Below are 26,250 nucleotides of genomic sequence, written 5' to 3' on the forward strand. Positions count from 1 at the left end.
TCCCGTAGGGTCTATGATCTGTCTCTACACAGGTTCGTGTCTCAAAATAGTAGTGCAATATATGGAATTAAATCTAGTGGAGTGGGTCCTAAGTCCAATAAAAAAGTAGCTGGTTATTCCTGTGATTTGTATGCGACTATTGTACCTGTCAACAGTCATTATTTTAGTTTTCAGAGTTCACAGATGGATAAGATTGATGGTTACTTTTCTCCTCTGGTAATTTACATGATTCCTTCTAGCACTTTGAAAGCTATCCACTATGAATGAAGCTTCCTGATTGGTACCAGAATTATTTCTTCATGTCCTATGACTCAAGTAATGTACTGCCTTCAGTAATGGGGTTATCATCAAATTTTTTAGAGGGCAACTATTTTTACCTTATAGCATTTAGTATTGTTTCTTTGTATTTTTGGCATTTGTACTATAATATTCCATGGAGAGGCTCCTCTCTGGTCATAAGTGTTTGAAGTTATAAATGCCTCATCTTTTATGGCTATTTTTATCTAGATTAGGGAAGTTTTCTGCTATAATTTCATTAAATAAATTATTTAGTATTTGTTTCAGCTTCTTCTATGTAGATTCTTGGAGTTGGATAGCAGAGTTCATGTTCTCTGTGTTATGCTCATTTATTTTGCTTTCCTTATTAATGTTTTAATATTGTATCTCATCAGTCTTGTCCTCCATCCATAATTTTTCTTCTTTTTGGTCGAGTCTATTATTTTCAGTGAGAGTGATTTTTAACTTTGATTCAGTAGGCTTTTATATCCAGAATTAACTTTGCTTTATTTTTTTCACAAAATCTCAATTTACTCACTGAAAGTTTCTTCCATGTTGCTGACTTTTTCAGGTTATTGATCATTGACTAAGAACATCTGGTATTTTACCATTTCAAAAGTATCTTTGACCTCAGCCTTTGAGCTGACTTTGACTTTGGAAGAGTCATGGTGTCTTGCTTGTCATTGTTTTTGAGTTTCATTGTTGCAATTTATTCCTCTCGATTCTTCTTCTTCTTCTTCTTCTTCTTCTTCTTCTTCTTCTTCTTCTTCTTCTTCTTCTTCTTCTTCTTCTTCTTTTTATTTAGATTAGGGTGGAAATCTTATTAGGAACCTTCTTGAGGCTCAATTTCCTGTACCACTTGACCATAAAGAAACAAACTGTTGTAGTAGCATCAGACCATAAAAGATAAGAAATGCACTTAAAATTACTTCTGTCTCACTACGCCAATGGACATGAAATTGGAACTAAATAGCAAAACTAACATAGAAAGTGCAGAAATTATAATTGAGTACTATAAAGGAATGTGTACTGGTTCCCTTTCTTGTTGCTGTGACCAAATATCTGAAAATGAGCAACTCAAGGGAGGGTTTATTTTCACATATAATTCAAGGGAATAGTTAATTATGCTGTGGAAGACACGGGGGAAGTAATGGGAGGCATCTGGTCACATTATACATACTCAGGAAGCTGAGAAATGACTGATGGAGCTTTGTTTAGTTTTTTCGTTTTTTCAGTTTGACACCCAGCCCATGAGATAGTGCCACCCACATTTAGGGCGTGTCCTTCCTCAAAGCTTTATGGAAACATCCTTATACACCCACTCAAAGTTGTGTTTTCATGAAGATTAAGATCTAACTAAATTGTCAATCAAGACTAACCATCACAAGTTTACCATTTGTAAACTTGATACCCAAACATATTATTTTTAAACACTAAAATTTAACTCTCATCCCTAAAGTTTTACTGTTATCACCAGTAGAAAATGCATTTAATCTAGTGCTTTTGTCTAATGTCATTAATTGCCTTTTGGGAATCATGTGTTGTCCTTCCTATTCAACATCTAACAGACTTCTCTTTGACTCCATAGCCTATGAGCATATGATCCTGCTACACATAAATCACCATAGTATTTTTTTCCATCCAATTAGTATTGAATCCAAATCACATTGTATTTTCTTGTGTTATTATCTGATTATTTACTGTTTTTGAGAATTTTACATATGACTACTGTATTTCCTCCCTTGTCCCCTGCTCTGTCTTCTCAAACTCATAGCCTCTTATTTTTTAATTATCATTGTTACACAATACAGACTCAGTCACACACACACACAGTCTCTTTCCCTTCAGTGTTGCTCATTTGCATATGTGTTTAGGGTCTGATTATTTGGCATTGGATGGTCTTTAGGGGTCAATTCCTGGAGAAGACTGATTCTGTCTCAGCAGATACTAATTTAGTAGCTATTCATTTAGGGATGTGGCCTTGTGAGATTTTTTTCATCCAAATTGGCATGCTAACTAATATTGTCATTGTGTAGACTTTGCTTAGGCAACCATATTGTTGAGATTTTATGGCCACAGCTTTCTTGTCATAGCTAGAAGACACAATCTTATATCAGATATCCTGGTCCTCTCACTCTCAGAATCTTTCCACTCTCTTTCATGATGGTCTCTGAGCTTTAGATCTAGGCGTTGTGCTGTAGGTGTATCATTGGACACTTTCTAATTTGATATTAAGAAGAATTATCCTGTATTACAGTTTTGTGTTTAGTATGTTACAGTATCTTTCCAGTGCTTTTATCTAATGTCATTAATGCTGGGCACCCATGGTCAGTTGTTCTCCGTATTTGATGAAATATGGATTTTGGTAATGGTCTCTTTTTGCTACAGAAGGAGGCTTCTTAGAGGAGGGGTAAGAACTACATTTCTGAGTATAAGATTAAATATTTATAATGAAGTTAGAAATTATACTATTTTAAGAAAGTGGCGATCGTAGGTTTTCCTTTAGGTCAGCAATTCTCAACCCGTGGATTGCAACTCATTTGTTTGTCGAACGACCCTTATGGAAGGGTTGCTTAGACCATCATAAAACATAGACTTTTCATTATGATTCATAGCAATAGCGAAATTACAGTTATAAAGTAGTAATGAAAATAATTTTATGGTTGAGGATCATTACAACATGAGATACTGTATTAAAGGGTTTCAGCATTAGGAAGACTGAGAATCACTCCGCTAGGTTCTGTGGCCTTCCAAGTGGTCATAGGTAGTTCGCTGATATATGCTTATTTATGTGTGTGTGTATCTGTATGTATAAAACTTTTTTTTTTTTTTTTTAGTTTTTTGAGACAGGGTTTCTCTGTAGCTTTTTTGACTGTCTGGGAACTAGCTCTTGTAGACCAGGCTGGCCTCGAACTCACAGAGATCTGCCTGCTTCTGCCTCCCAAGTGCTGGGATTAAAGGCGTGCGCCACCACCACCTGGCTGTGTGTGTGTGTGTAAAACTTTAAGTAGACCTGAGATAATGTGAATTGCCTATGACTTTTTCAAAGATTCTGCCTACTATTTATAAGTGTTACAGTTCTGAAGGGAAAGGCATCCTGGCTGTCTGAAGCCAGGCGATACCTACAGCTCTATTCTGTTGGCGGATGGTTTCCCCACAGGAATGTAGCAGTTCTGTTTCTCTCAAGCAAGAGTCATTACAGCTCAACTCTGCTTTGTTCTGCTAAAAGGAGTTTCCCTGCAGAAATGTTGTAATACAAGTGGTGGGCTATGTTCCTAGTACCCGGCCGCCTGCACAGCTAGCTTTATACCTGAAATAATTACACGGAAACTGTATTCTTTTAAACACTGCCTGGCCCATTAGTTTTAACCTCTTATTGGCTAACTCTTACATATTGATCTAACCCATTTCTAATATTCTGTGTAGCACCGCGAGCTGGCTTACCAGGAAAGATCTTAACCTGCCTCTGTCTGGAGTGGGAGAATCATGGCGACTGACTGACTCAGCTTCTTTCTCCCAGCATTCTGTTCTGTTTACTCCGCCTATCAGAGGCCAAGCAGTTTCTTTATTAATTAACCAATGAAAGCAACAGATAGAAAGATGACCCTCCTTCATCACAGAAATGTAGCAGCTCTGCCGCTGCTCCAGCAAAAGCTGTAAATTCTCTCTGCCATATTCCACTCCAGCGAAAGAAGGTTTTTGCCTATACTTCATTCAGGAGATTTATTCAGATGGAGGAATCCAGAAGAGTAGCTGCCTCTTCCAGGGTAGAAAAAGACAGTCCCCAAATGAACAGGTACAGGGCTTGTATAGTGTTTCTTAGAGGCAGAGATTTTCCAGGGTGAAGATTTTCAGGATGGGAATTGGTCAGATTTCAATCCCCGAGCTTGGGCAAACTCAGAGGTTGGCTGGAGTCTGTTCTAAGGGATTGTTTGGGTTTGTCTTAGGAACTTGTTGCTTTTCATGTACAGTGATTGGGGAAGAGTTTGTTTCTTTGGCTCCAGTTACAGCCCTAAAGTCTGTTTCTTTTCTTGGCCCTTTTTGACATTTTGGCTCTGGTTTCAGGAACAATGAATTGGGTCTGATTTCAGGGTTAGAGTGTGTCTTTGGCTGGCCTTTTATCCTACACTATTTATTCCCCCCTCTATATTGCTGCCTCTTTCCCTTCCTTGTTCGAGTCTTCTCATCTAACTCTCACTCTTCATGTCGCCACTTACTATTCCCCTGTTTAGAACATCTCCCTCAATCCCGGTTCCTTTTTACTTTCTGGGTATCTGTGGTGACTCTAGGTTACATACTCACATCTAAAGATTAAGAGCTAGGATCTACAAATAAGAGAGAGCATGCAGCATTTGTCTTTCTGGATCTGAGTTACCACAAATTTTATTTTTTCTTTATAGTTGAATAGAATCCAATTGTGTATATGTACCACATTTTCCTTATCCATTCATCATGTAAAGGACAGTTAGGTTGTTTCCATTTCCTAGCTATTGTGAATAAAGTAGTAATAAGCATGGCTGAGCAAGTATCTGTGGAGTAGGATGCAGAGTCCTTGGGGTGTATGACTGAGAATGGTATATGTGGCTTGGATGATAGATTTATTTTTAGCTCTTTCAGATTTTTGTTTTTCATTTTTAGTTTTTTGAGAATTCTCCACACTGTTTTCATAGTGGCTACAATAATCAAATGACAAGAGGTGATTATTCACTGATGGAGGTGCAGCTACATTGCAATATAGAAATCTCACCCAATAGTGAACAAGGATTCTTATTTCTCCACGTTCTCATGAGCATTTGTTCTTTTTTTGATCTTAGCCATTCTCATTGGGGTAAGATTAAATCTCAAAGTAGTTTTAATCTGCATTTCTCTAATTGTTAAGGATGCTGAGGTTTTTTTTTTTACATATTTTGAGATATTTATTAGCCATTTTTTTATTTCTTTGAAAACTCTCTGTTCAGATTCACAGTCCATTTTTAATTAGGTTGCTTGTGTTCTGGGCTCTGCTTCTCAAGTTCTTTATTCTGTAAACTGATCTTTTGACAGATGAATAGGTGGCAAAGATTCTCTCTGACTTTGGGCTTCCTTCCCACTCAGTTGATTGTTACCTTTTCTGTATGGACGTCTTTTAGTTTTATGAAGTCCCACTTATAAATCCTTGGTCTTAATTTCTAAACAGAGAGCCCTATTCAGAGAGTCCTTTCCTATCTCCATATATCTTAGGGTACTGCTGAGTTTTCTTCTTGCAGACTCAGTGCTTCTGGTTTCACTTTGATCTACTGAGAACTTTTTTTTTTGTGTGTGTGTGTGTGTGTATGTGTGTGCAGGGTGATAGATTGGATCTAATATCATGTTTCTATGTATATACTTCCAGTTTTCCTGGTAACATTTATTAGAGATGTTATCTTTTCTACAGTGTATGGTTTTTGAAGCTTGATCCTAATTAGTCTCATCAAGTCAGAAATCAGGGTAAAAGCTGAAAGATCAGAAAAGCAGAGCAACACTCAACAGACTTCTTACCTCTCTGAATTCTCTGACCAAAAAGGCTGAGGTCCTGTCTCTGTCCCGCCTTATCACTTCCTGTCTTCTCTTTGTACAAGCCTCAGACTACTATGGTTAACTAGTGGCTAGCTCTGCTCTCTGGTCTTCAGGCAAGCTTTATTTGTAAGAAAACAAACAAAATATTACAACAGTTTTTTTTAAGTCTTTGCCAAATAACAGATGGCAGATCTTATGTGCACCTAAGTATGGGTCTGTTTGTTCCATTGATCTACATGTCTGTTTTTTGTTCCAGTATCATGGTGTTTTTACTAAAATATATCTTAAACTCTGGATTGGTGATCTCCCTTGTGATGTCCTCTTTGTTCAGGATAGTTTTATCTATTCTTGATCTTTGTGTTTCTATACGAATTTTATTTTTTTTATATTTCTATGAAGAATTTTGTGGGGATTTTGATTGAGGTTATATGGAATCTATAAATGTCATTTAGTAGAATTTTTCACAATATTAATTCTTCCAATCCATGAACCTAGGATACCTTTCCATATTCTATGGTCATCTTCTAACTTTTTCTTCAGAAATTTAAATTTTCATTGTAGAGGTCTTTCACCTCCTCGGTAGGGTATTACTATATATTTTGTGTTTTAAAGTTTCTATTATGAATGGGAATGTTTATATGAGCTCTTTCTTAGCATGTTTATTATTGATATATAGTAAGCCTACTGATTTTTATGAGTTGACTTTGTGTCCTGTCACTTTGTTCAAAGTAGTGATTATTTCTAGATGTTTTCTGGTAGAATTTGTAGCATCTCTCATGTGTAATATCATCTACGAATAGGAATGTTTTGAGTTTTTTTCCTATTTCCTTTTTTTTTGGTTTTTCAAGATAGGGTTTCTCTGTATATCTCTTGCTGTTTTAGAACTTACTCTGTAGACCAGGTTGGCCTCAAACTCACAGAGATCCACCTGCCTCTGCCTCCCTGAGTGCTGGGATTAAAGGCATGTACCACCACTGCCTGGCTTATTTTCTTTTAATTTCCTTATCTCATTATTCTACCTAGTGCTCGAAAGCAACTTATAACAGTTGCACACAGATGCTGATGCAAACTGATCTAGCATGATGACACCAAGCTGACCTTTACTAAGGCAAGGTACAAAAGGCCTTGCAATGCATTATGAAAAAACCAGACCTATATATATTTGGGGTCGAGGAGATGTTTATGCTCTTCAGTATCGAGAGGGAGGGGGAATGGAGTGGGGAGAGGAGAAGAGGAGTGGGGATAGGGGGAGGGCAGTGGGGGGAGGGGACAATATGTGGGAGGAGGGGGAGGGAAATGGGAAATGGGGAGGAGGCGGAAATTTTAATGAAAAAAGAATAAAATAAAAAAAAAATGAAAAGACTGTGAGGAGCTCCTCAAATAAAAGATATAATGATATAATTTGGGCACCAATAGCTCCATCTTCCAGACCAGAAGAAAGGGCGTTTTCCAAACCCAGTATTCACCTTTTAGTCTGGCCTAAGATATATCCTCCTTCCTAAATGCCTACTCCACAATAAGATTAGGAGTGCTGCCTGCCAACAATTAGGGCAGTGTAACATATGCATTAAACCCAAACACTTTACAGCGTGTGCCAAACTTTTTCCAACATCTATAAGCAGTTACAAATATCAGGTCAATTCCAGTAAGAGTACACTGACATACATTGTTGTTATTAAATACCACCAGTTTCAGTCTCTGAGCAACAGTCAGAACCCCAATCTTCCCCCTTCTTAAGTAAAGAGGGGTTAGTATTTTAATTAAAATGAGTTCTGTATCCCAAAGTTTAAAACAGTCAGATGATTAGTCTGCACCTTGGCTCCAAAGCAAACAGAATTTAGACTGCAGAAGCAGCTCAACATTTGTGCTTCAGGGCAGGTGGGCTTCCTGGGTGAGGTGAGCTGGACTCAGCTACCTGAAGCACATCCTGGCACTTATCTCAGCCGGGTCTCCCTGAACTCTGGAGGCAGAATGACACACTGCAGAGTGGCATAACAGGTTCTGTTATCTATCAGGCACTCCTCTCCGTGGGGGCAGGGAAGACCGGACCAAGGACCTCTCCAACTGGTTTCTCCTCAAACTCCTTTATGGGGTGTCCACAGCCATGACATCATCAGGTTCAGCTTTTATTTTCTTTCTGTGAAAAAAGCATAAACATCTCCTCGACACCAAATATATATAGGTCGGGTTTTTTCATAATGCATTGCAAGGGCTTTTTTACCTTGCCTTAGTAAAGGTTAGCTTGGTCTCATCATGCTAGATCCGTTTGCATCAGGATCTGTGTGCAACTGTTATAAGTTGCTTTCAAGGAGCCTTGGTACGCTCCATAATTTCTTTTTATTAATTATTAACCATATATGCAGTTCTTCCATTGGAAGAGCCATTTGTAAAATTTAGCATAAAAGCCTTTAAGGGATTTTTAGCTATAACATTAGCAAAATACAGGTGTGAATTGTAATGATCATCTGGGAAAAGATTATTGTTTTGGCCTTTGAACTGAGCAAAGGCAATTATCCAGGAATCAATCTTAAAATTATCAATGAATCTATTGTTTAGTATAAGAAACATTGATCATAGTCAATATTCTGTTAAACCATCTTCTAGATTTTATCCTGCCCTTTTGTGCTAGACAGGCTACTGTTCTAAATTAAGTTTAATATCTTAACTGGAAAAACAGGGAAGGTTTAGCCATAAACAACATTTTTTATAAAATTGTTGTAGAATAAGTTTGTACTTAATATATGCACTCGCCATAGCTGTAATATATTGTACTTATACATTATTGTATACTTTACCTGTTGATGTATATTTTACCTGTTTGAGTACCTGTTAGGCAGCTTTTTTAAGCTCTCTATTGGAAACTGTTTTTTGTAAGAATTTTACCTAGCAGCTCAAGGTCTCCCATAAGAATATTATAACTAGAGCTTTAACCATTGAATATCTAATTAAAAGCTTATAAGCTATTCTCTTCTTAAGTTGTAAGTTTGTCTCACAAATAGGAGAATGGAAAAAGGAAGCATTTTTTTTAGAAAATACAAAGATCTCCTATTTTCTTGGGAAAGTAGAAGAAAACACAGCAAAAATGACAATCTCACTGAAAGCAATCTACAGATTCAGTGTAAATATTAATTAAAATTATAGTAAAACTTTTTACAGAACTCGAAAGAACAATCCTCAACTTTATAAGATAGAAATAAAAACTCAGGATAGCCTAAACAATTTTAAAAATCCTCTGAATGTATCACAGTCTTTGATTTTAAAACTTTTCTACAGAACCACAGTACTGAAATTACCCTACTTTAGATATAAATTTATATGCCTACAAACTAAAGATTTTTGACCAAGAAGCAAGATTTTAAAATGGAAAAGAAGCATGTTTAACCTCCTTTTATTGTCCTGAAGCTGTAACTTTTTGAGTCTAGATTCCTTTATAGCAAAACCTGTCTGGCAGCCTCCACTCCACGTGGCAGGAGGCTAAGACACAGGCCCTCTAGCCCTAGGGGGTCTTCTGTGGTATCAGGGTGGAGCTCAGCAGCTTTCGCTTGTCTAGCTCGCGACCGAGTCACAACTGGAGTTTGCCCGTTTGTCTAAAATCCTGCCTTTTCCCATAGTGAATTGTAAGTCCCGAATCTGAGAGGAGAGGTCTGAGAGTTCATGCTGCAATGCAAGAACTTGTTGGAGACCTCCTATCTGCGCCTTAAGGGCAGCTTTTGTATTAAACAATTCCTGAACCAAAGGCATGCTATCGGGAGCTGTCAGAGCATAGGGCGGTGGCTGCGGAGAACAGGGTGTATTTCTGGGCTGGTTAAAACTAACCAGGGGCATATTTCATCTATAAAACAGAAAAATGCAACTAAATCTCTCTCTCTCTCTCTCTTTTTTTTTTACTCTTACTCCTCTCACCCTGAGTGATTGCTTAAATTCCTTTATGAATTTCTCTTCCTTTGAAAATGATGGTCCCATATCTTTTTGGACGACAGTGATCCTGCTCCTACCTCATCCTGCGATCTGTCTGAGTTCTACAGCCACAGAATCTTCTTTTTTTCTTCTTGTTGTTGTCCTGGGACTGCACATTGTCGTCTGATAGTTAGCCGTGCTCCGAGTCACTGGTTCGGGCACCACTGTAGACCGCCTTGGCAGGTCATTAGTCTAGGGATTGTAACCTGCATGGCTGGTCAGTTATTCCAGGGTCCCAGAGAGGCGCTACCTGAAAAGACATGGGCGGGAGACAGGAAGGAGGCCAAGCAGAGTTCTTGTCAAAGTCTCCGTTTATTAGAGTCATTGTACAGCTTATATATCCTCTGGATGAGGAGTTTGGCTTGGGATGGGGGCAGGGGGTTGGGATCTTGCCTCGTGGTCCACGCCGGTCACGTAGGCCAAGAGGTTATGATCGGTCAGGTCACGATTCCTCGGCCAGGAGTTCATAGGTTGACACACCTAGTTCTCTGGATAATTAGAGTGTGAGGCGGGTTCCACTAACAGCTAGCTCTCTATTGACAGTTAATTGGGTGTGGGATAGGATCTGCCAATAAAACAATTCTCAATACAATTGGGAAGTGGAGCCCTCTGCAAACTCCTCAGGGCGATGATCACTATAATAATTTTGGGGGGCAAAATGGCTCCTGACAAAGTCTACTATGAAATTATATACAATAAGTACAAATATCCTATTCTAACTAGCTTAAGTCTTATATAATAAATAGCTTGGTCAAGTCATGAGAGGAAAGTAACTACATTTATATAGTCTTCAACCCCATCGAAGATCTGAGAAGGGAAATAATGTTACCTGACTAATTAGGAAGTGCAATCAAACAACTTCCAAAACATGTAACAAATCACAGAGACAACTAGCTATCTGGGCAATCACCCAAGGTCACGTTTGCAGTGTTGAAGCAACCAACTTTGGCTAAGGCCTAACATAACTGACATACCATTTTCAAAGGCAAGAAACTTGTCAAAACTATCTAACTCTGTCTTGGCAGGATATGACAGTCCTGTTTTTTCCATTCACAGATACTCTGTATTTCTGTCAGTGGTTGAGGTATGGGCATTTCTTTGCCCAAAGGCCAGTTCAGCCAAGAAGAAAGGCTCCAGGTGGAGCATCTTTGGTGCTCAACATTCTCTGGGGAATAGATCAGTGTTGCCAGGAGCAATTTTGTCTCACCACCATGAAACTCTGAGTTAGATTAAAGGCCATTTTCTGCAGCTCTTTGAAGGGGTTGAAGATTATCTATCTATACTGAATATAGTCTCTATGTATCTAAAAACCTGATTAGGCTAATTATAAATGACAAACTTAGATAACTATTGATCTATATAATTCTCAATACCTATCTAACTTAAAGACTAAGACAATGAACAACTGTGCAATAGATGAGGACAATATGACCTCCAAATATAAACAATGTACAAATATACAATGCAATATGGTAAATATATATCAATACATAAACAATATATAAGTATCTGAATCAGAGGTAGAAATGTACACTGCAATATGGTAAATTTATACAATATATATCAATATAATATATCAATATATAAAAATGTTTTATTTATTTATTAAGATTTCTGCCTCCTCCCTGCCACCGCCTGCCATTTCCCTCCCCCTCCCCCAATTAAGTCCCCCTCCATCATCAGCCCAAAGAGCAATCAGGGTTCCCTGCCCTGTGGGAAGTCCAAGGACCCCCCCCTCCATCCAGGTCTATTAAGGTAAGCATCCAAACTGCCTAGGCTCCCACCAAGCCAGTATGTGCAGTAGGATAAAAAACCCATTGCCATTGTTCTTGAGTTCTCAGTAGCCCTCATTGTCCACTATGTTCAGCGAGTCCGGTTTTATCCCATGCTTTTTCAGACCCAGGCCAGCTGGCCTTGGTGAGTTCCCAATAGAATATTAAAAAATGTTTTAAACAGAGGTAGAAGCATGCATGCATACAATAGTCAATATAATTTAACTTTGTATCAATATACAAGAATTGATACCAATATATTTGTCTAAAAACAGTAACTCACAATTACAAATCTATTATCCCAGTATCCCTCTTTTTTTTTTCAAAAAGATCCCTGAGCTTATAAAATTCCTTCCCCAACCCTCAACCGTATACTAATTATAATCAACCCCTAAATGATGTCCCTAAACCCAAGGACAAACTTTACTGTGGGAGGGGACGTCATCCTCTAGAATTACTTCCAGCTGTCATGGGGGCGACGTTCTTTCTGGGGGATCCTGTGAAAGTAAAATGATGGTTAAATTTCAAGATAAATGTCTTTTAAAATTGCAAATAGTCTCTGAGTATTTTGTGCAGGTCTAGCCAGAATGTTGTACAAGATGTGCACCATTTCAGCTAACCAAGTTGGAACTGTCTTGTGCAGCTGGTACCCAAAACAGGTCTTGTAGTAGCGCTATCAGTATCATGACGTCATATCAACCAGGTGGAGTTGTTGTTATGGGGCCCCATCTTCTTCCTGGAAATTTCAAATGTCACTTCAGGAATAACTCATTGTTCATTGTGAAAAACTTAAACATTAATCATATAGACATATATAGACATATATATATATATATTCAATGAAAGGCATGATAGATATGTTCAATGAAAGGTATGATAGATATGAAGAAAAGCAAAGATGTTTTCTAAACTCATATTTCTTTCTGTCCCATATCATGGCTCTTGACATGAGACAGAAACTCCAGAAACTCTGGGTTTTTCTCTTACCAACAGGCTTGGAATTGGAGAGAGACTGAGCCAGAGTCCAATTTCAAAACCAGCTCTATATATTTATAAATAAATGCACATTAATACATATTTAAAGATAAGAGTAGAATAATTTTACTTACGGGACCTATTCGATTTTCTTGCCGATCCTTATTGGGTTGTAAATAGTTTCCATCTGTCAGTATTCAAACATCCAGGGTCCCTTGAATTTTTTGAAGATGAGTGTTTTCCTGCAGAGATAAGAAGAGAACCCTGTCCCCACTCTATATGTTTTTCTTACCACCGGTATGAATATCATCATTGTGGATGAATTGTCATTTCTCTTTTCCAAGAGGTTTCTCCTCTTCGAATCAAACCTTTATTAATTTTGTTGGTATCCACAATTTTTCTTCTCCTGTGGAAACAAGAGCAAAACCCCTTTTCCAATGTAGCACATCTCCTGGCTTCCATTGAGAGGTCAACACATCTTTGAAATAAATCAGTTGATTCAGTTCAGCAGACTTTTCCATTATCCAATGTCTTTCTGCCGCTGTTGTTACTTTCTCATTAGCGTTAAGAAAATTCAAGGTTAATAAAGCATTATGTAATCTATTTCTGGGGGGTATTTTCGGTCCCTTTTTGTTTGTTTAGCATATCCTTTATAGTACGGTTTGATCTTTCTATAACTGCCTGACCTGTAGGATTATTTGGTAAACCTGTAATGTGTTTTATATTATAAGAAGCAAAAAGGCATTTCATTTTCGTAGATACATATGCTGGACCATTGTCTGTCTTTATTTGTGCAGGTATACCCATGATGGCCATAACTTCCAATAAATGTGTGATTACTGAATCAGCCTTTTCTGAGCTCAGGGCAGTAGCCCATTGAAAACCTGAATACGTGTCTATGGTGTGGTGTACATATTTTAATTTACCAAATTCCATAAAGTGGAACACATCCATCTGCCAGATTTCATTTCTCTTAGTACCCTTTGGGTTACTCCCTGTAGGCAACGGTGTTTGATTATAGAAAGAACAAGTAGGACATCTCTTTATAATGTTCTTAGCTTGTTGCCATGTAATGGAAAATTCTGTAGGTATCTGTTAAGTCCATTTGATGTATGATGTCAATTAATTCTGAAGTTTCTGTTTATTTTATCCCAGATGAGCTGTCTATTAAGAGAGCTGGACATTGAAATCACCTACTATTAATGGATTAGTGTTAATTTGGTTTATAAATCCAATAGTATATGTTGTATGTGCCAGAGTTTGTTAAAGTAAAATAAACAGAACACCCAGTTAAACAGTATGAGTGCTGGAGGTTTGGTAAACTAGGCAGTAAATATTTTTTTCTGTGCATTATTTGTACTTGTTTTCTTTTACATTTATTTGTTTCTATGATTGCCTCTGAAAATAATACATATTGTCTTATTCCATTTGTGCTGTTATAACAGAATACCCTATGCCGAAAGATTTGTAAAAAGTTGGCATTTATTTTCTAACAGTTATGGAGTGTGTAAAATCCATGATCAAGATATCAGCATCTCACTGTCTGGAGATGTGACTCGATAGGTGAAAATACCTACTGTGGAATGGAAGAAAGATCTGAGTTTGGATGCCAAGCACCTGCATAAAAGCTGGGTGTGACAGTGCATGCCTGTGCCTTCAGAAATGAGGAGCACAGATACAAGAGGATTCTGGGACTTACTGGCCTGCCAGTCTAGATGAAACAGCAAATGCTAGGTTCAGTGAGAAACACACACATACATGCATGCATGCATGTACAACATAAGCATGTTGCTGCATTCCTAATAGAGAGACAAACACTTTGTCCTCAAATAGCAAAAGGGAAAAGAAACAAAAGAAAGCCAACCTTGTCTTTTTTTTTTAACCAACATTAATGTATTCACGATGGCAGAATTCTCATGGCTTAAGTACTTTCCACAGTTTCTCATCTTTCAACAGTACTTGCACTGGAGATTAATTTTCCAACACGTGGTTTCTTGCAGAGGGTGGAGGGATGCATTTAAACCATAGCAAATATATATTGCTGAGAATTTGGTAAATATGACAAAATTGTTAAAAAAGAAAATCACTAATAATCATCAGTGAGCTTTTATTAAAATAATATTTAACTTATTGTACATAATTTTTAATTCTTTTTCTACTTTGCCCATTTCAGTCATCTAATCAGTGAACCATTATGTGCTACAGAGGCAACCACTAATAGTCTCTTCAAGGTACTTATTAAAATATGTAATTATATATTGGCGTATTTAATGTTTAATATATCTGCTACACAGGCATGTAAGTGGCATGAAGAGAGGTTTGAGTTCTTGTTCACAGTTGTATCCCTAGAACCTATTGCTTGACATAATGAATGCTTCACAAATGTTTTAATATTGGAATGAAATATGCACATATAGAGTTCCAAAACTACATAATTTGATTCTTTTGTGAAAATACTACAATGTTTCAGTTTAAGTGGTTTTTTAATATTTTATTTAGCAAGTTTCCAGTATACTAAAAACAGGCTTTCTTTCCCAGATGTGGTAGCATATGTCTATAATTCTAACCCTTGGCTGGTAGAGACAAGAGAGTATTCAGAATTCAAGATTATAGCAAGTTCAAGGCCAGCTGGGCTACATGAGATCCTGTTTCAACTTCCCTTTCCAGATATTTGAAATAAGCCAAGTGTGTGTGTGTGTGTGTGCACATGCGCATGAATGTGTGTCTGTTTGTATGAGTATTTCCAAAAGTAAGATCGTATGTAGCAACTCATAGCATGATTTTACTATACTACATTCTATTGTATTTTGCTTTATTTCATAAGTACTTCTGTTGTTGAGTCTGGCATAGTTTTTAAAAAATTTTATTTATTCTTAACATTCCACCAGATCTCTTCTCTTCTCCTCTTTCCCTCTCACTGAGCTCCTTCTTCCCAACAAGCCTCCCTCCTACTCTCATGTCTTTTTGTGACCTCTTGCATTTAAATAGGATTGCGTACAAGAACATGGGTTGGGACTTATTTTTATGAGAAAGGGCAATGTAACAGTGGCTACAATACCGAAGAATATGATGTCCCCTTCCCTAGCAAAAAAAGAGACAAAGAGATCTAGTGGACCCACCCTCTAATCCAACTTCAGGATCCTGAAGTGAAGAAGTATGTAAGAGTAATGCACATATAGAGAGTCCCCAGTCAAGGTGTGGTCTTGGTCATTGTCTGGACTCTAATTTCTGTAGCAAGGTGGTCTTACAACATTGTCGGCACTGTTTCTAGGAAGCACGTACTTCCTGTGACAGGCACCAAGCTTTAGGCATTCTCTTTTCTCAGCATAAGATGTGAAAAGGGTTCCTATTTCTTGTTGTCTTTCTTTTTAATAGGCTGATGGGCAAGAGGAGAGCATGTCCTCCAATGATCATCAGTCCTGCCAAGCCAGTTTACAAATTCCCTTGCATTTTCAGTGTGAAGGTAGACTGTGATAATAACTATAATTATGATAACAGTGATAATGAATTTTCCAAATTATAATGGATTCAGAAAAATAAACACACATGTGTATGCACGCACGCACGTGCGCACACACACACAGACACAAACAAATCAGCCAAACAAATGGGAAAATTAATTGAAAAGACAGCTCTTTTAAAAAAATTATGAGCAAATACATGAAAAATGTTCAACATACTTATCCATCAGGGAAATGTGCTGATAGGAGGAGGAATGTAAATCAGTGGAGTCATTATGGAAAATGTAAAGGAATACTTGAGAAAACTAAAAGTGGAACCTACTATATATTACTACTATGTCACTGGTCCCAATGGAAGTTAACTTACAGTACAGCAGAAATATCTATGTTTGTGGTGGCACTATTCTCAATTGCCAATTTTCAAATGAGCCTGCTACCCATAAATGAAAGAATGGATAAAGAAATTTTGGCGGCATACATGTACAAGGTTATTTTATTCATCTTTAAAGAAAATGAAACTGTGGCCGGGCGGTGGTGGTGCACGCCTTTAATCCCAGCACTCGGGAGACAGAGGCAGGCGGATCTCTGTGAGTTCGAGGCCAGCCTGGTCTACAAAGTAGAGTTCCAGGACAGGCTCCAAAGCTACAGAGAAACCCTGTCTCGAAAAACCAAAAAAAAAAAAAAAAAAAAGAAACCGTATTATTTTCAGGAAAGTGGATGGAAGTAAATGAATAGCATGATATTCAGTAAAAGCCAGCATCAGAAAGATAATTCTTATACCTTTGATTTATATGAACAGTTTAGATGAACAAATAATATGAGAGTAGAAGAGGACTAGTGGAAACAGGGAAATAAGACAAAAGAATGTAATGGCGTGAACATGATCAAACTGCATTATATACACATATGACAATATGACAATAGAAACAACTCATTATGTTTATAATAAGCATATGCTAATAAGAACCCAAAATACTATCTAATTTATTTTTTCTTTACTTTTTAAGTATCTCTGGTTAGGTTATGCAAAATTGGGATCATACAGAATGTATAATTTATATTTATTCATATATAATAGAATATATGTGAGATACAATATTACTTATAGTATGAAAATGTACCATAATTTATTCCTTAGTACAGTATCATTTTAAGAGAGTCTTACATTTTTCAAACTTGCGTAAAGTTTTATAGTAAATATGCTGTGTGATTTAGTTTTATGTTCTTTGTATTTTTCTATACATCTTTTGTTTTTCAGATAATTACAGATTTTGAATTAATCTGCAAAATATTGCTGAGAGTTCTAAGAAACCCTTCATTCAACTCCCTCAAATGTTATTATTTATTTGTTGTGTGTGTGTGTGTGTCTTGTTTTGTAATTCTGGTTATCCTTGAAATCACAGTTCTCCAGTTCCATCCTCTTAAGAGTTGGGATTTGTCTTAGTTTGGGTTTTTACTGCTGTGAAGAGATACTACAACCTTGGAAACTCATAAAGAAAACATTAATTGGAGTGGCTTGATTACAGTTTCAGAAGTTCAGTCCATTATCATCATGACAGGGAGCATGAATGCATGTAGTCAGACATGATGCTGGTGCTGAGAGTGCTACTTCTTGATCATAAGGCAGCAGGGAGTCAACTGACTGTTATACTGAGGGAAGCTTGAGAAAAACAGACCTCAAACCCTGCTCCTACAGTGACACACTTCTGCAACAAGGCCACATCTCATAATAGTGACACTACCTTTGAAGATTATTTTATTTCATATCACCACAGGATTATTAGTATGTGTACATACCTGGCTCAAAAATTAAGATTTTATATAACACTATTATAAGTAGGAAATTAACCTTTGATACAATACAAATAATAATTATATAAGCTGTGATGGTTTGAATAAGAGTGGCCTCCATAGGCTCATATACTTGAATGCTTAGTCACCAGGGAGTGGCACTATTTGAGAAGTATTAGGAAGTTTGAGGATTAGGCCTTGTAGAAGGAAGTATGTCACTGGAGGTGGACTTTGAGTCTTCAAAAGCCCACACCAAGCTCAGAGTCAGTCTTTCTCTCTCTCCTTCCCTCCCTTTCTGTAAACATTTGAGCAGGTTGTATTTATATATTTAGGAATGTGTGTGTGTGTGTAACAAAAATTAAATAAAGAAAAAGAAACCATGAATTTGAAGGAGATAGAAAAAGAAAGAGGAAAATGTATGGGAGGGTTTGGAGGAAGAAAAGGGAAGGAAGAAATTATGTAATTATATTATCATTCCAAAAACAAACAATAAAATTATAGAAAACTAGACAATTGGTAGGTAGTATCAACATTTTATTACTTAATATGTGTTCATAATTGGTATATTCATACTACATAAGTATCCTTATTTTGTTTTAAAATAATACATTTCTGATACTTTTGGTAGAGTCTGAGCTACTTTAATAAGCTCTTATCATCTTTTTTCTTTTTTCTTGATTTTATTGAGCTATACATTTTTCTCTTTTCCCCTCCCTGCCTCTCCCTTCCCCTTCAACCCTCTCCCATGGTTCCCATGCTCCCAATTTTCTCAGGAGATCTTGTCTTTTTCTACTTCCCATGTAGATTAGATCCATGTGTGTCTCTTTTAGGATCCTCATTGTTGTCTAGGTTCTTTGGGATTGTGATTTGTAGCTATTATCATCTTAATGAGCTATTAGTTTTGCCACTTACTATAGAACATCAATCAGCCTTACCTTCCAGTCCTAGTGCTGTCTGCTGAGAAGCTATTTGAATTTGTACAATGAGCTGAATTTCAAAGGGCTTGCATATATGCATATTGTCTTTTAGACTTGGGAAATAATATGATGCAGAACAAGACAGAGCAGGAGTTTGCCAAGCTCTGCAAGGAGCATGTGTGACTGACAGGAAGATGGGAGGAAGGGTTACTGGACCAAAGCCAACTTGGAGATTGACAATTTTATGAAGGGTGAACAGGAGAATGCAAGCTCTTATGTTCTTTTCACAGAGACTGCTTGAAGCTCTCAAATCTTATGTGCTTTTAATTTAATTTATATAAAACTGGACAATTCTTGGAGGTTCATCTGGCCATGAAGCAACAGTGTTTATTTTAAACTCACCCAAACATATGAGTATAACGAGTCTTTTTCTATCCTGCCACCCAGCTCCCAAATACTGACACAGAGACTTATTATTAATTATGAAAGCTTGTCTTTTAGCTTAGACTTGTTTTTTAACTAGTTTTTTATTTTATTAAGCTATACATTTTTCTCTGCTCCCAATCCTTCCTCTCCCCTCCCCTTCAACCCTCTCCCGTGGTCCCCATGCTCCAAATTTACTCAGGAGATCTTGTCTTTTTGTACTTCCCATGTACATTAGATCAATGTGTGTCTCTCTTAGGGTCCTCATTGTTGTCTAAGTTCTCTGGGATTGTGAATTGAGGTTGGTTTTCTTTGCTTTATGTCTCAAAGCCACTTATGCGTGAGTACATATATGAGTACATATGATATTTGTCTTTCTGGGCCTGGGTTACCTCACTCAATATAATGTTTTCTAGATCCATCCATTTGCCTGCAAATTTCAAGATGTCATTTTTTTTCCTGCTGTGTAGTACTCCATTGTGTAAATGTACCACATTTTCTTTATCCATTCTTTGGTTGAGGGACATTTAGGTTGTTTCCAGGTTCTGGGTATGACAAACAATGCTGCTATGAATATAGTTGAGCACATGTCCTTGTGACACGATTGAGCATTTTTTTGGATATATACCCAAAAGTGGTATTGCTGGGTCTTGAGGAAGGTTGTTACCTAATTTTCTGAGAAATCGCCACAATGACATCCAAAGAGGCTGTACCAGCTTGCATTCCCACCAGCAATGCAGGAATGTTCCCTTTACCCCACAACCTCTCTAGCATAAGTTGTCATCAGTATTTTTGATCTTGGCCATTCTTATAGATGTAGGATGGAATCTCAGAGTTGTTTTGATTTGCATTTCTCTGATGGCTAAGGATATTGAGCATTTCCTTAAGTGTCTTTCAGCCATTTTAGATTCTTCTTTTGAGAGTTGTCTGTTTAGGTCTGTACCACATTTTTTATTAGATTATTTGTTCTTTTGATGACCAATTTCTTGAGTTCTTTGTATATTTTGTAGATCAGCCCTCTGTCTGATGTGGGGTCGGTAAAGATCTTTTCCCCATTCTGTAGGCTGCCGTTTTGCTTGTTGACTGTGTCCTTTGCTTCACAGAAGATTTTCAGTGTTGGCTGAGGTTTCTGTCCTGCCCAGTTCCTGCAGTTGTTAAGTCCCAAAGAAATCACACAGAGGTCTATATTAATTATGCTCTGATTGGCCTAGTAGCTCAGGCTTCTTATTAATTCTTATAATTTATATTAGCCCATAATACTTGTCTGTGTTAGCCACGTGGCTTGGTACCATTTTTGGCGAGGCAGTTACATCTTGCTTGCTCTATGCCTGGCATCCTCTGTGTCTCTGTGGCTGACCCTTCCTTCTTCCCAGAACTCTCCAGTTCTCATTGCCCTGCCTCTACTTTCTGCCTGGTCACCCTGCCTATACTTCCTACCTGGCTACTGACCAATTAGCATTTTATTAAAATACAATTGACAGGGTACAGACCATTGTCCCACAGCACTTCGCTTCCCCCTTTTTTTCAAAACAAGAACTCTAAATCTAGTATCCTTTGTGTAGCTTTTTGTCCAGATCATTATCCATAACCTCTTGTAACCAATACTCTAAACAAAAATAAATATCCATAATCCAGTTTTTGGGAATATGAGCATAGTTTTCCAGGATACTTTCTGCTGATTGGGGGTGCTGATAATCTTATGGGGACCTGAAGGAAATTTAGAATTATGATCAAGTCCTGACTGGAGTATCCTGTGAGGCTTGATCATCTCAGTCAGCAGTCTTGAAACTGTTCTGGACGCAGAACTCAAAGGAAACATCATCAGAGGTCCTCTGAAATGTTTGATCATCTGTACCATCTGCTCCTATTGGAGATTCTGCAGGGGGGTCTTCCTTGATCAAACCTGATTTTTCTTAGCCCAGACTGAATATACAGCCTTTCATTTCCCGTGGAAACAAAAACAAATCCTCATCTCCAAAGTAGCATACCTTTTGACTTTAATGTTGAAGTCAATGCATTTTCAAAAGATATATGTTGGATTAATCCAGCAGCATTTATAATCAAATATCTTTTAGCAGCTTTCGCTTCTTCCTCAGCCAACAAAGAATTTAATGACAACACAAGAACTTACAGTGTCCATACTCTCTGAGTATTTTCCCTCTTTACATGACTTTATTTTAAATTCTATTTCTTTTATTTTAATTTTTGGCTTTTTGAGACAGGGTTTGTCTGTGTGTCTTTGGCTATCCTTGAACTCACTCTGTAGACCAGGCTGTCCTTGAACTCACAGAGATCGGCCTGTTTCTGCTTCCCTAATTTTGGGATTGAAAGTGTGTGCTACCACACCTTGAGCTCACAGACACCCATTTGCCTCTGCCTCTGAAGTGTTCAGATTAAAGATACATGCACCACACCCAACTACTCTCTTTTTTCTTTTAAGGACTTTATCCTTTTTTTTTCTCACAAGCTAACTTATATTTTTAAACACACAATAAAACATTTAGAAATTTTCTTTGCCTTTGAATCTACCTTTACTGTATATCTCTCTTTTTCTGACCACATGAGTCTTTAATTTGCTAAGCAATATGGCTAGAATTAAAGCCATGGCTTTGACGGCTGGATCCATCCCATAACTTAGTTTTTTTCTGAGACTATAGTGTAACATGAGGACCCACATGTCAGAGGTACTGGCTGAAGCCATGCTTTTTGCCACAACTCTATGGTGTTTCAAGGTCCCTGCCACCACTAAAAGGTATGCAGTCAGCTTTTTTTTTTTTTTTTTTTTTTGGTTTTTAGAGGCAGGGTTTCTTTGTGGCTTTAGAGCCTGTCCTGGAACTAGCTCTGTAGACCAGGCTGGTCTCGAACTCACAGAGATCTGCCTGCCTCTGCCTCCCGGGTGCTGGGATTAAAGGCGTGCGCCACCATCGCCCTTTTTATTAACACCATTTAAATGTTTTGTGCCAGGACCTCTTAAAAGAGATGCAAGGTTTTTCAGCTAAAGCTGAGTCAGGAAGCCTCTTAAGTGGGGGTGCTTGCTCCTAGCAAGCCGAGCCCACCCAAGAAAGTGCTGCTATCAAGAAATCATGCTTAACTCTATTCTTTTCTTCTTTTTATTGTTCCTTTCAAAAATTTACATTTCCTCCCCTCCTCCCATTCCCCTCCCACTCCCCCACTCCCCCTCTTACCCTTCCCTCCTTAAGAAGGGGCAGGGAACCCTGCCCTGTGGGAAGTTCAAGGCCCTCCCCTATACATCCAGGCCTAGGAAGGTGTGCATTCAAATAGACTAGGGTCACAAAAAACCAGTACATATCAACCTCATTCAGAGAGTCGGGTTTGATCACATGCTCATTCAGTTCTGGTCCAGATGGATTTGGTGAGCTCCCATTAGAACAGGCACTCTGCCTCAGTGGGTGGACCAACCCCTCGCGGTCCTGACTTCCTTTCTCATCTTTTCCCTCCTTCTGCTCTTCAACTGGACCTTGGGAGTTGAGTCCATTGCTCTGATGAGGGTCTCTTGATATAGATGGGTCTTCTATCTGTTGCTTTCATTGGTTAATTAATAAATAAAACTGCTTGGCCTGATAGATCAGAACATAGGTAGGTGGGGAAGACAGAACAGAATGCTGGGAAGAAGGCAATGAGGCAGATGCCATGGAGCCAGCCGTCAGGTCTGACATGCTGAATCTTTCCGGGTAAGCCACCACCTCATGGTGCCACACAGATTACTAAATATGGGTTAAGGTAAGATGTGAGAATTAGTCAATAAGAGGCTGAAACTAATGGACCAGGCAGTGTTTAAATGAATACAGTTTCCATGTAATTATTTTCTGGTGTAAAGCTAAGCATGCAGGAGCTGGGAGGGATGAAAAGCAGGCCTGCCCACGGCTCCTTCTACAGTCTCTCTGTCTCTATTTCAGTCCCTCGCTCGGTGGACGAAGATTCTATGGTGATATTCGAGATAATCATTAGTGTGATAGTGGGGCAAGGACAATTCAGGCACCCTCTCCTCTGCTGTCCAGTGACCTAGCTGGGGACATTCCCGTGGACACCTGGGATCCCCTCTAGAGTCATGTCTCTTGCCACCCATAAAATGGCTCCCTTAATGTAGATATCTTCTTCCTTGCTCCTATAGCCACCCTTCCTCCATCTCCACCCTCCCACTCCCCCAAGCTCTCCCCAGTCTTTCCCTTCTCCCTTCTCTATCCTCCTCTCCCCTTACCCCACCCCCATGCTCCCAACTTTTGCCCAGCAATCTTGTTTGCTTCCAATTTCCAGGAGGATCTATATATGTTTTTCTTTGGGTTGACCTTGTTATTTGGCTCCTCTAGGCTTGTGAACTATAGGCTTAATGTCCTTTGTTTATGACTAGAGTCCACTAATGAGTGAGTACATATCATATTCATCTTTTGGGACTGGGTTATCTCACTTAGGATAGTGTTTTCTATTTCCATCCATTTGCATGCAAAATTCAAGATGTCATTGTTTTTTACTGCTGAGTAGTACTCTAATGTGTATATGTGCCACAACTTCTTTATCCATTCTTCCATTGAGGGGCATCTAGGTTGTTTCCAGGTTCTGTCAACCTGTAGAAGAATGAAAATAAATCCATATCTATCACCATGCACAAAACTCAAGTCCAAATAGATTAAAGACCTCAATATAAATCAGCCACACTGAACCTGATAGAAGAGAAAGTGAGAAGTAGACTGCAACACATGGGCACAGGAGACCACTTCCTACGTATAACACCAGCAGCACAGACAATAAGAGCAACAATGAATAAATGGGACCTCCTGAAACTGAGAAGCTTCTGTAAAGCAAAGGACACAGTCACTAAGACAAAAAGGCATCCTACTGAATGAGAGAATATCTTCACCAACCCCGCAACAGACAAAGGTCTGATCTCCAAAATATATAAAGAACTCAAGAAACTAGACTTTAAAATTATAACTAACCCAATTAAAAAATGGGGTACTGAACTGAACAGAGAATTCTCAACAGAAGAAGTTCAAATGGCCAAAAGACACTTAAGGTCATGTTCAACCTCCTTAGTGATCAGGGAAATACAAATCAAAACAACTTTGGGATACCATCTTATACCTGCCAGAATGGCTAAAATCAAAAACACCAATGATAGCCTTTGCTGGAGAGGTTGTGGAGGAAGGGGTACCCTCATCCATTGCTGGTGGGAATGCAAACTTGTGCAACCACTTTGGAAATCAGTGGGGCATTTTCTCAGGAAATTGGGAATCAACCTACCTCAGGATCCAACAATACCATTCTTGGGAATATACCCAAGAGATGCCCAACCACACAGCCAAAGCATTTGTTTAACTATTTTCATAGCAGCATTATTTGTAATAACTCTATTCTTTTCTATCTAGAATAATTTCCCAAGTTCTTTCAGGTTTTTAAGTAGATTTGGTCAGCCCCACATTATAGAAGGAGCTCCCATGACATTTCAGTTTTAGGAGGTTCCATTTATTGTTTTTCTCAGTGCCTGTGCTACTGGGGTTATATTTAGGAAGTGGTCTCCTGTGCCAATGCATTTAAGTGTACTTCCCAGTTTCTCTTCTGTGAGGTTCAGTGTGGTTGACTTTATGTTAAGGTCTTTGATCCATTTGGACTTGAGTTTTGTGCATGGTGATAGACATGGATCTATTTTCATTCTTCTATATGATGATATCCAGTTATCCTAGCACCATTTGTTAAATATGCTGTTTTCCATTTGATATTTTTTTGCTTCTTTGTCAAAAATCAGCTGTTCATAAGTGTGTGGATTAATATGTGAGTCATTGATTCGGTTCCATTGGGTCTCCCCTGTCTGTTTTTATGCCAATACCTACAGTTTTTAGTACTGTAGCTCTGTAATAGAATTTGAAGTCAGGGATTGTGATTCCTCCAGAAGTTCCTTTATTGTACAGGATTATTTTGACTATCCTGGGTTTTTTTCTTTCCACATGAAGTGGAGTACTGTTCTTTCGAAGTCTGTGAAGAATTTTGCTGGGATTTTGATAGACATCGCCTTAAATCTGTAGATCGCTTTTAGTATTATTGCCATTTTTACTATGTTAAGTCTACCTTCCCAAGAGCAAGGTATCTTCCGTTTTCTGGTGTCTTTTTCAATTTCTTTCTTCAAAGATTTAAAGTTCTTGTCATACAGGTCTTCCACTTGTTTGGTTAGAGTTACTCTGAAATACTTTATGCTATTTGTGGCTACTGTGAAGGGTGATGTTTCTCTGATTTCTTTCTCAGCCCATTTATCATCTGTGTAAAGGAGGGCTACTAAATTTTTTGAGTTAGTCTTGTATCCTGCTATATTATTGAAAATGTTTATGAGTTGTAGAAGTTCCTTGGTGGAATTTTTGGGGTCACTTATGTAAATGTATCATTAGCAAATAGTGAGTTTTCGGTTTCTTCTTTTCTGATTTGTATTCTCCTGATCTCTTTTTGTTGTCTTATTGCTCTAGCTAGGACCTCAAGGACTATATTGAATAGCTATGGAGAGAGTACACAACCTTGTCTTGTTCCTGATTTCAGTGGAATCACTGGGAGTTTCTCTCCATTTAGTTTGACGTTGGCTGTTGGCTTGCTGTATATTGTCTTTATTATGTTTAGGTATGTTCCTTGTATCCCTGATCTCTCTAAGACCTTTATCATGAAGGGATGTTGTATTTTGTCAAAAGCTTTTTCAGCATCCAATGAGATGATCGTGTGTGTGTGTGTTTTCAGTTTGTTTATATGGTGGCTTAAATTGACAGATTTTTTTTGTTGAACCATCCCTGCACCTTTGGGATGAAGCCTACTTGATCATGGGGATGAGTTTTATGATGTATTCTTGGATTCAATTTGCCAGTATTTTATTGAGTATTTTTTCATCAGTGTTCTTGAGTGAGATTGGTCTGTAATTCTTTTTCTTAGTAATATCATTATGTGGTTCGGGTATCAGGGTAATTGTAGTCTCATAAAAATAGTTTGGCAATGTTTCTTCTGTGTCTGTTGTGTGGAACAATTTGAGGAGTATTGGTATTAGTTCTTCTTTGAAAATCTTGTAGAATTCTGGGCTGAAGCCATCTGGTCCTGGGCTTTTTGTTTTTGTTGTTTGGGAGACTTTTGATGACTGTTTCTATTTCTTCAGCAGAT

The 26,250-nt window shown here is 38.1% G+C and overlaps 1 protein-coding gene across 3 annotated transcripts in view; it reads left to right on the plus strand.

Moving 5' to 3' along the window:
* Ids (iduronate 2-sulfatase) overlaps positions 1-26,250 on the plus strand; it is a 204,976-nt gene that overhangs the window by 82,445 nt on the left and 96,281 nt on the right. The window contains exon 10 of one of the 3 annotated variants that reach the window (XM_057760043.1): positions 14,689-14,712. The exons of the other annotated variants lie outside the window; for them this stretch is intronic. Coding sequence (XP_057616026.1) covers positions 14,689-14,696 — 8 coding nt within the window. The 3' untranslated portion in view covers positions 14,697-14,712. Of the gene's footprint in view, positions 1-14,688; positions 14,713-26,250 lie in introns of those variants that run through there. 3 annotated transcript variants of the gene reach the window in all.

Source organism: Chionomys nivalis, chromosome X (genome assembly GCF_950005125.1).
Source record: "Chionomys nivalis chromosome X, mChiNiv1.1, whole genome shotgun sequence".
Lineage (NCBI taxonomy): Eukaryota > Metazoa > Chordata > Mammalia > Rodentia > Cricetidae > Chionomys > Chionomys nivalis.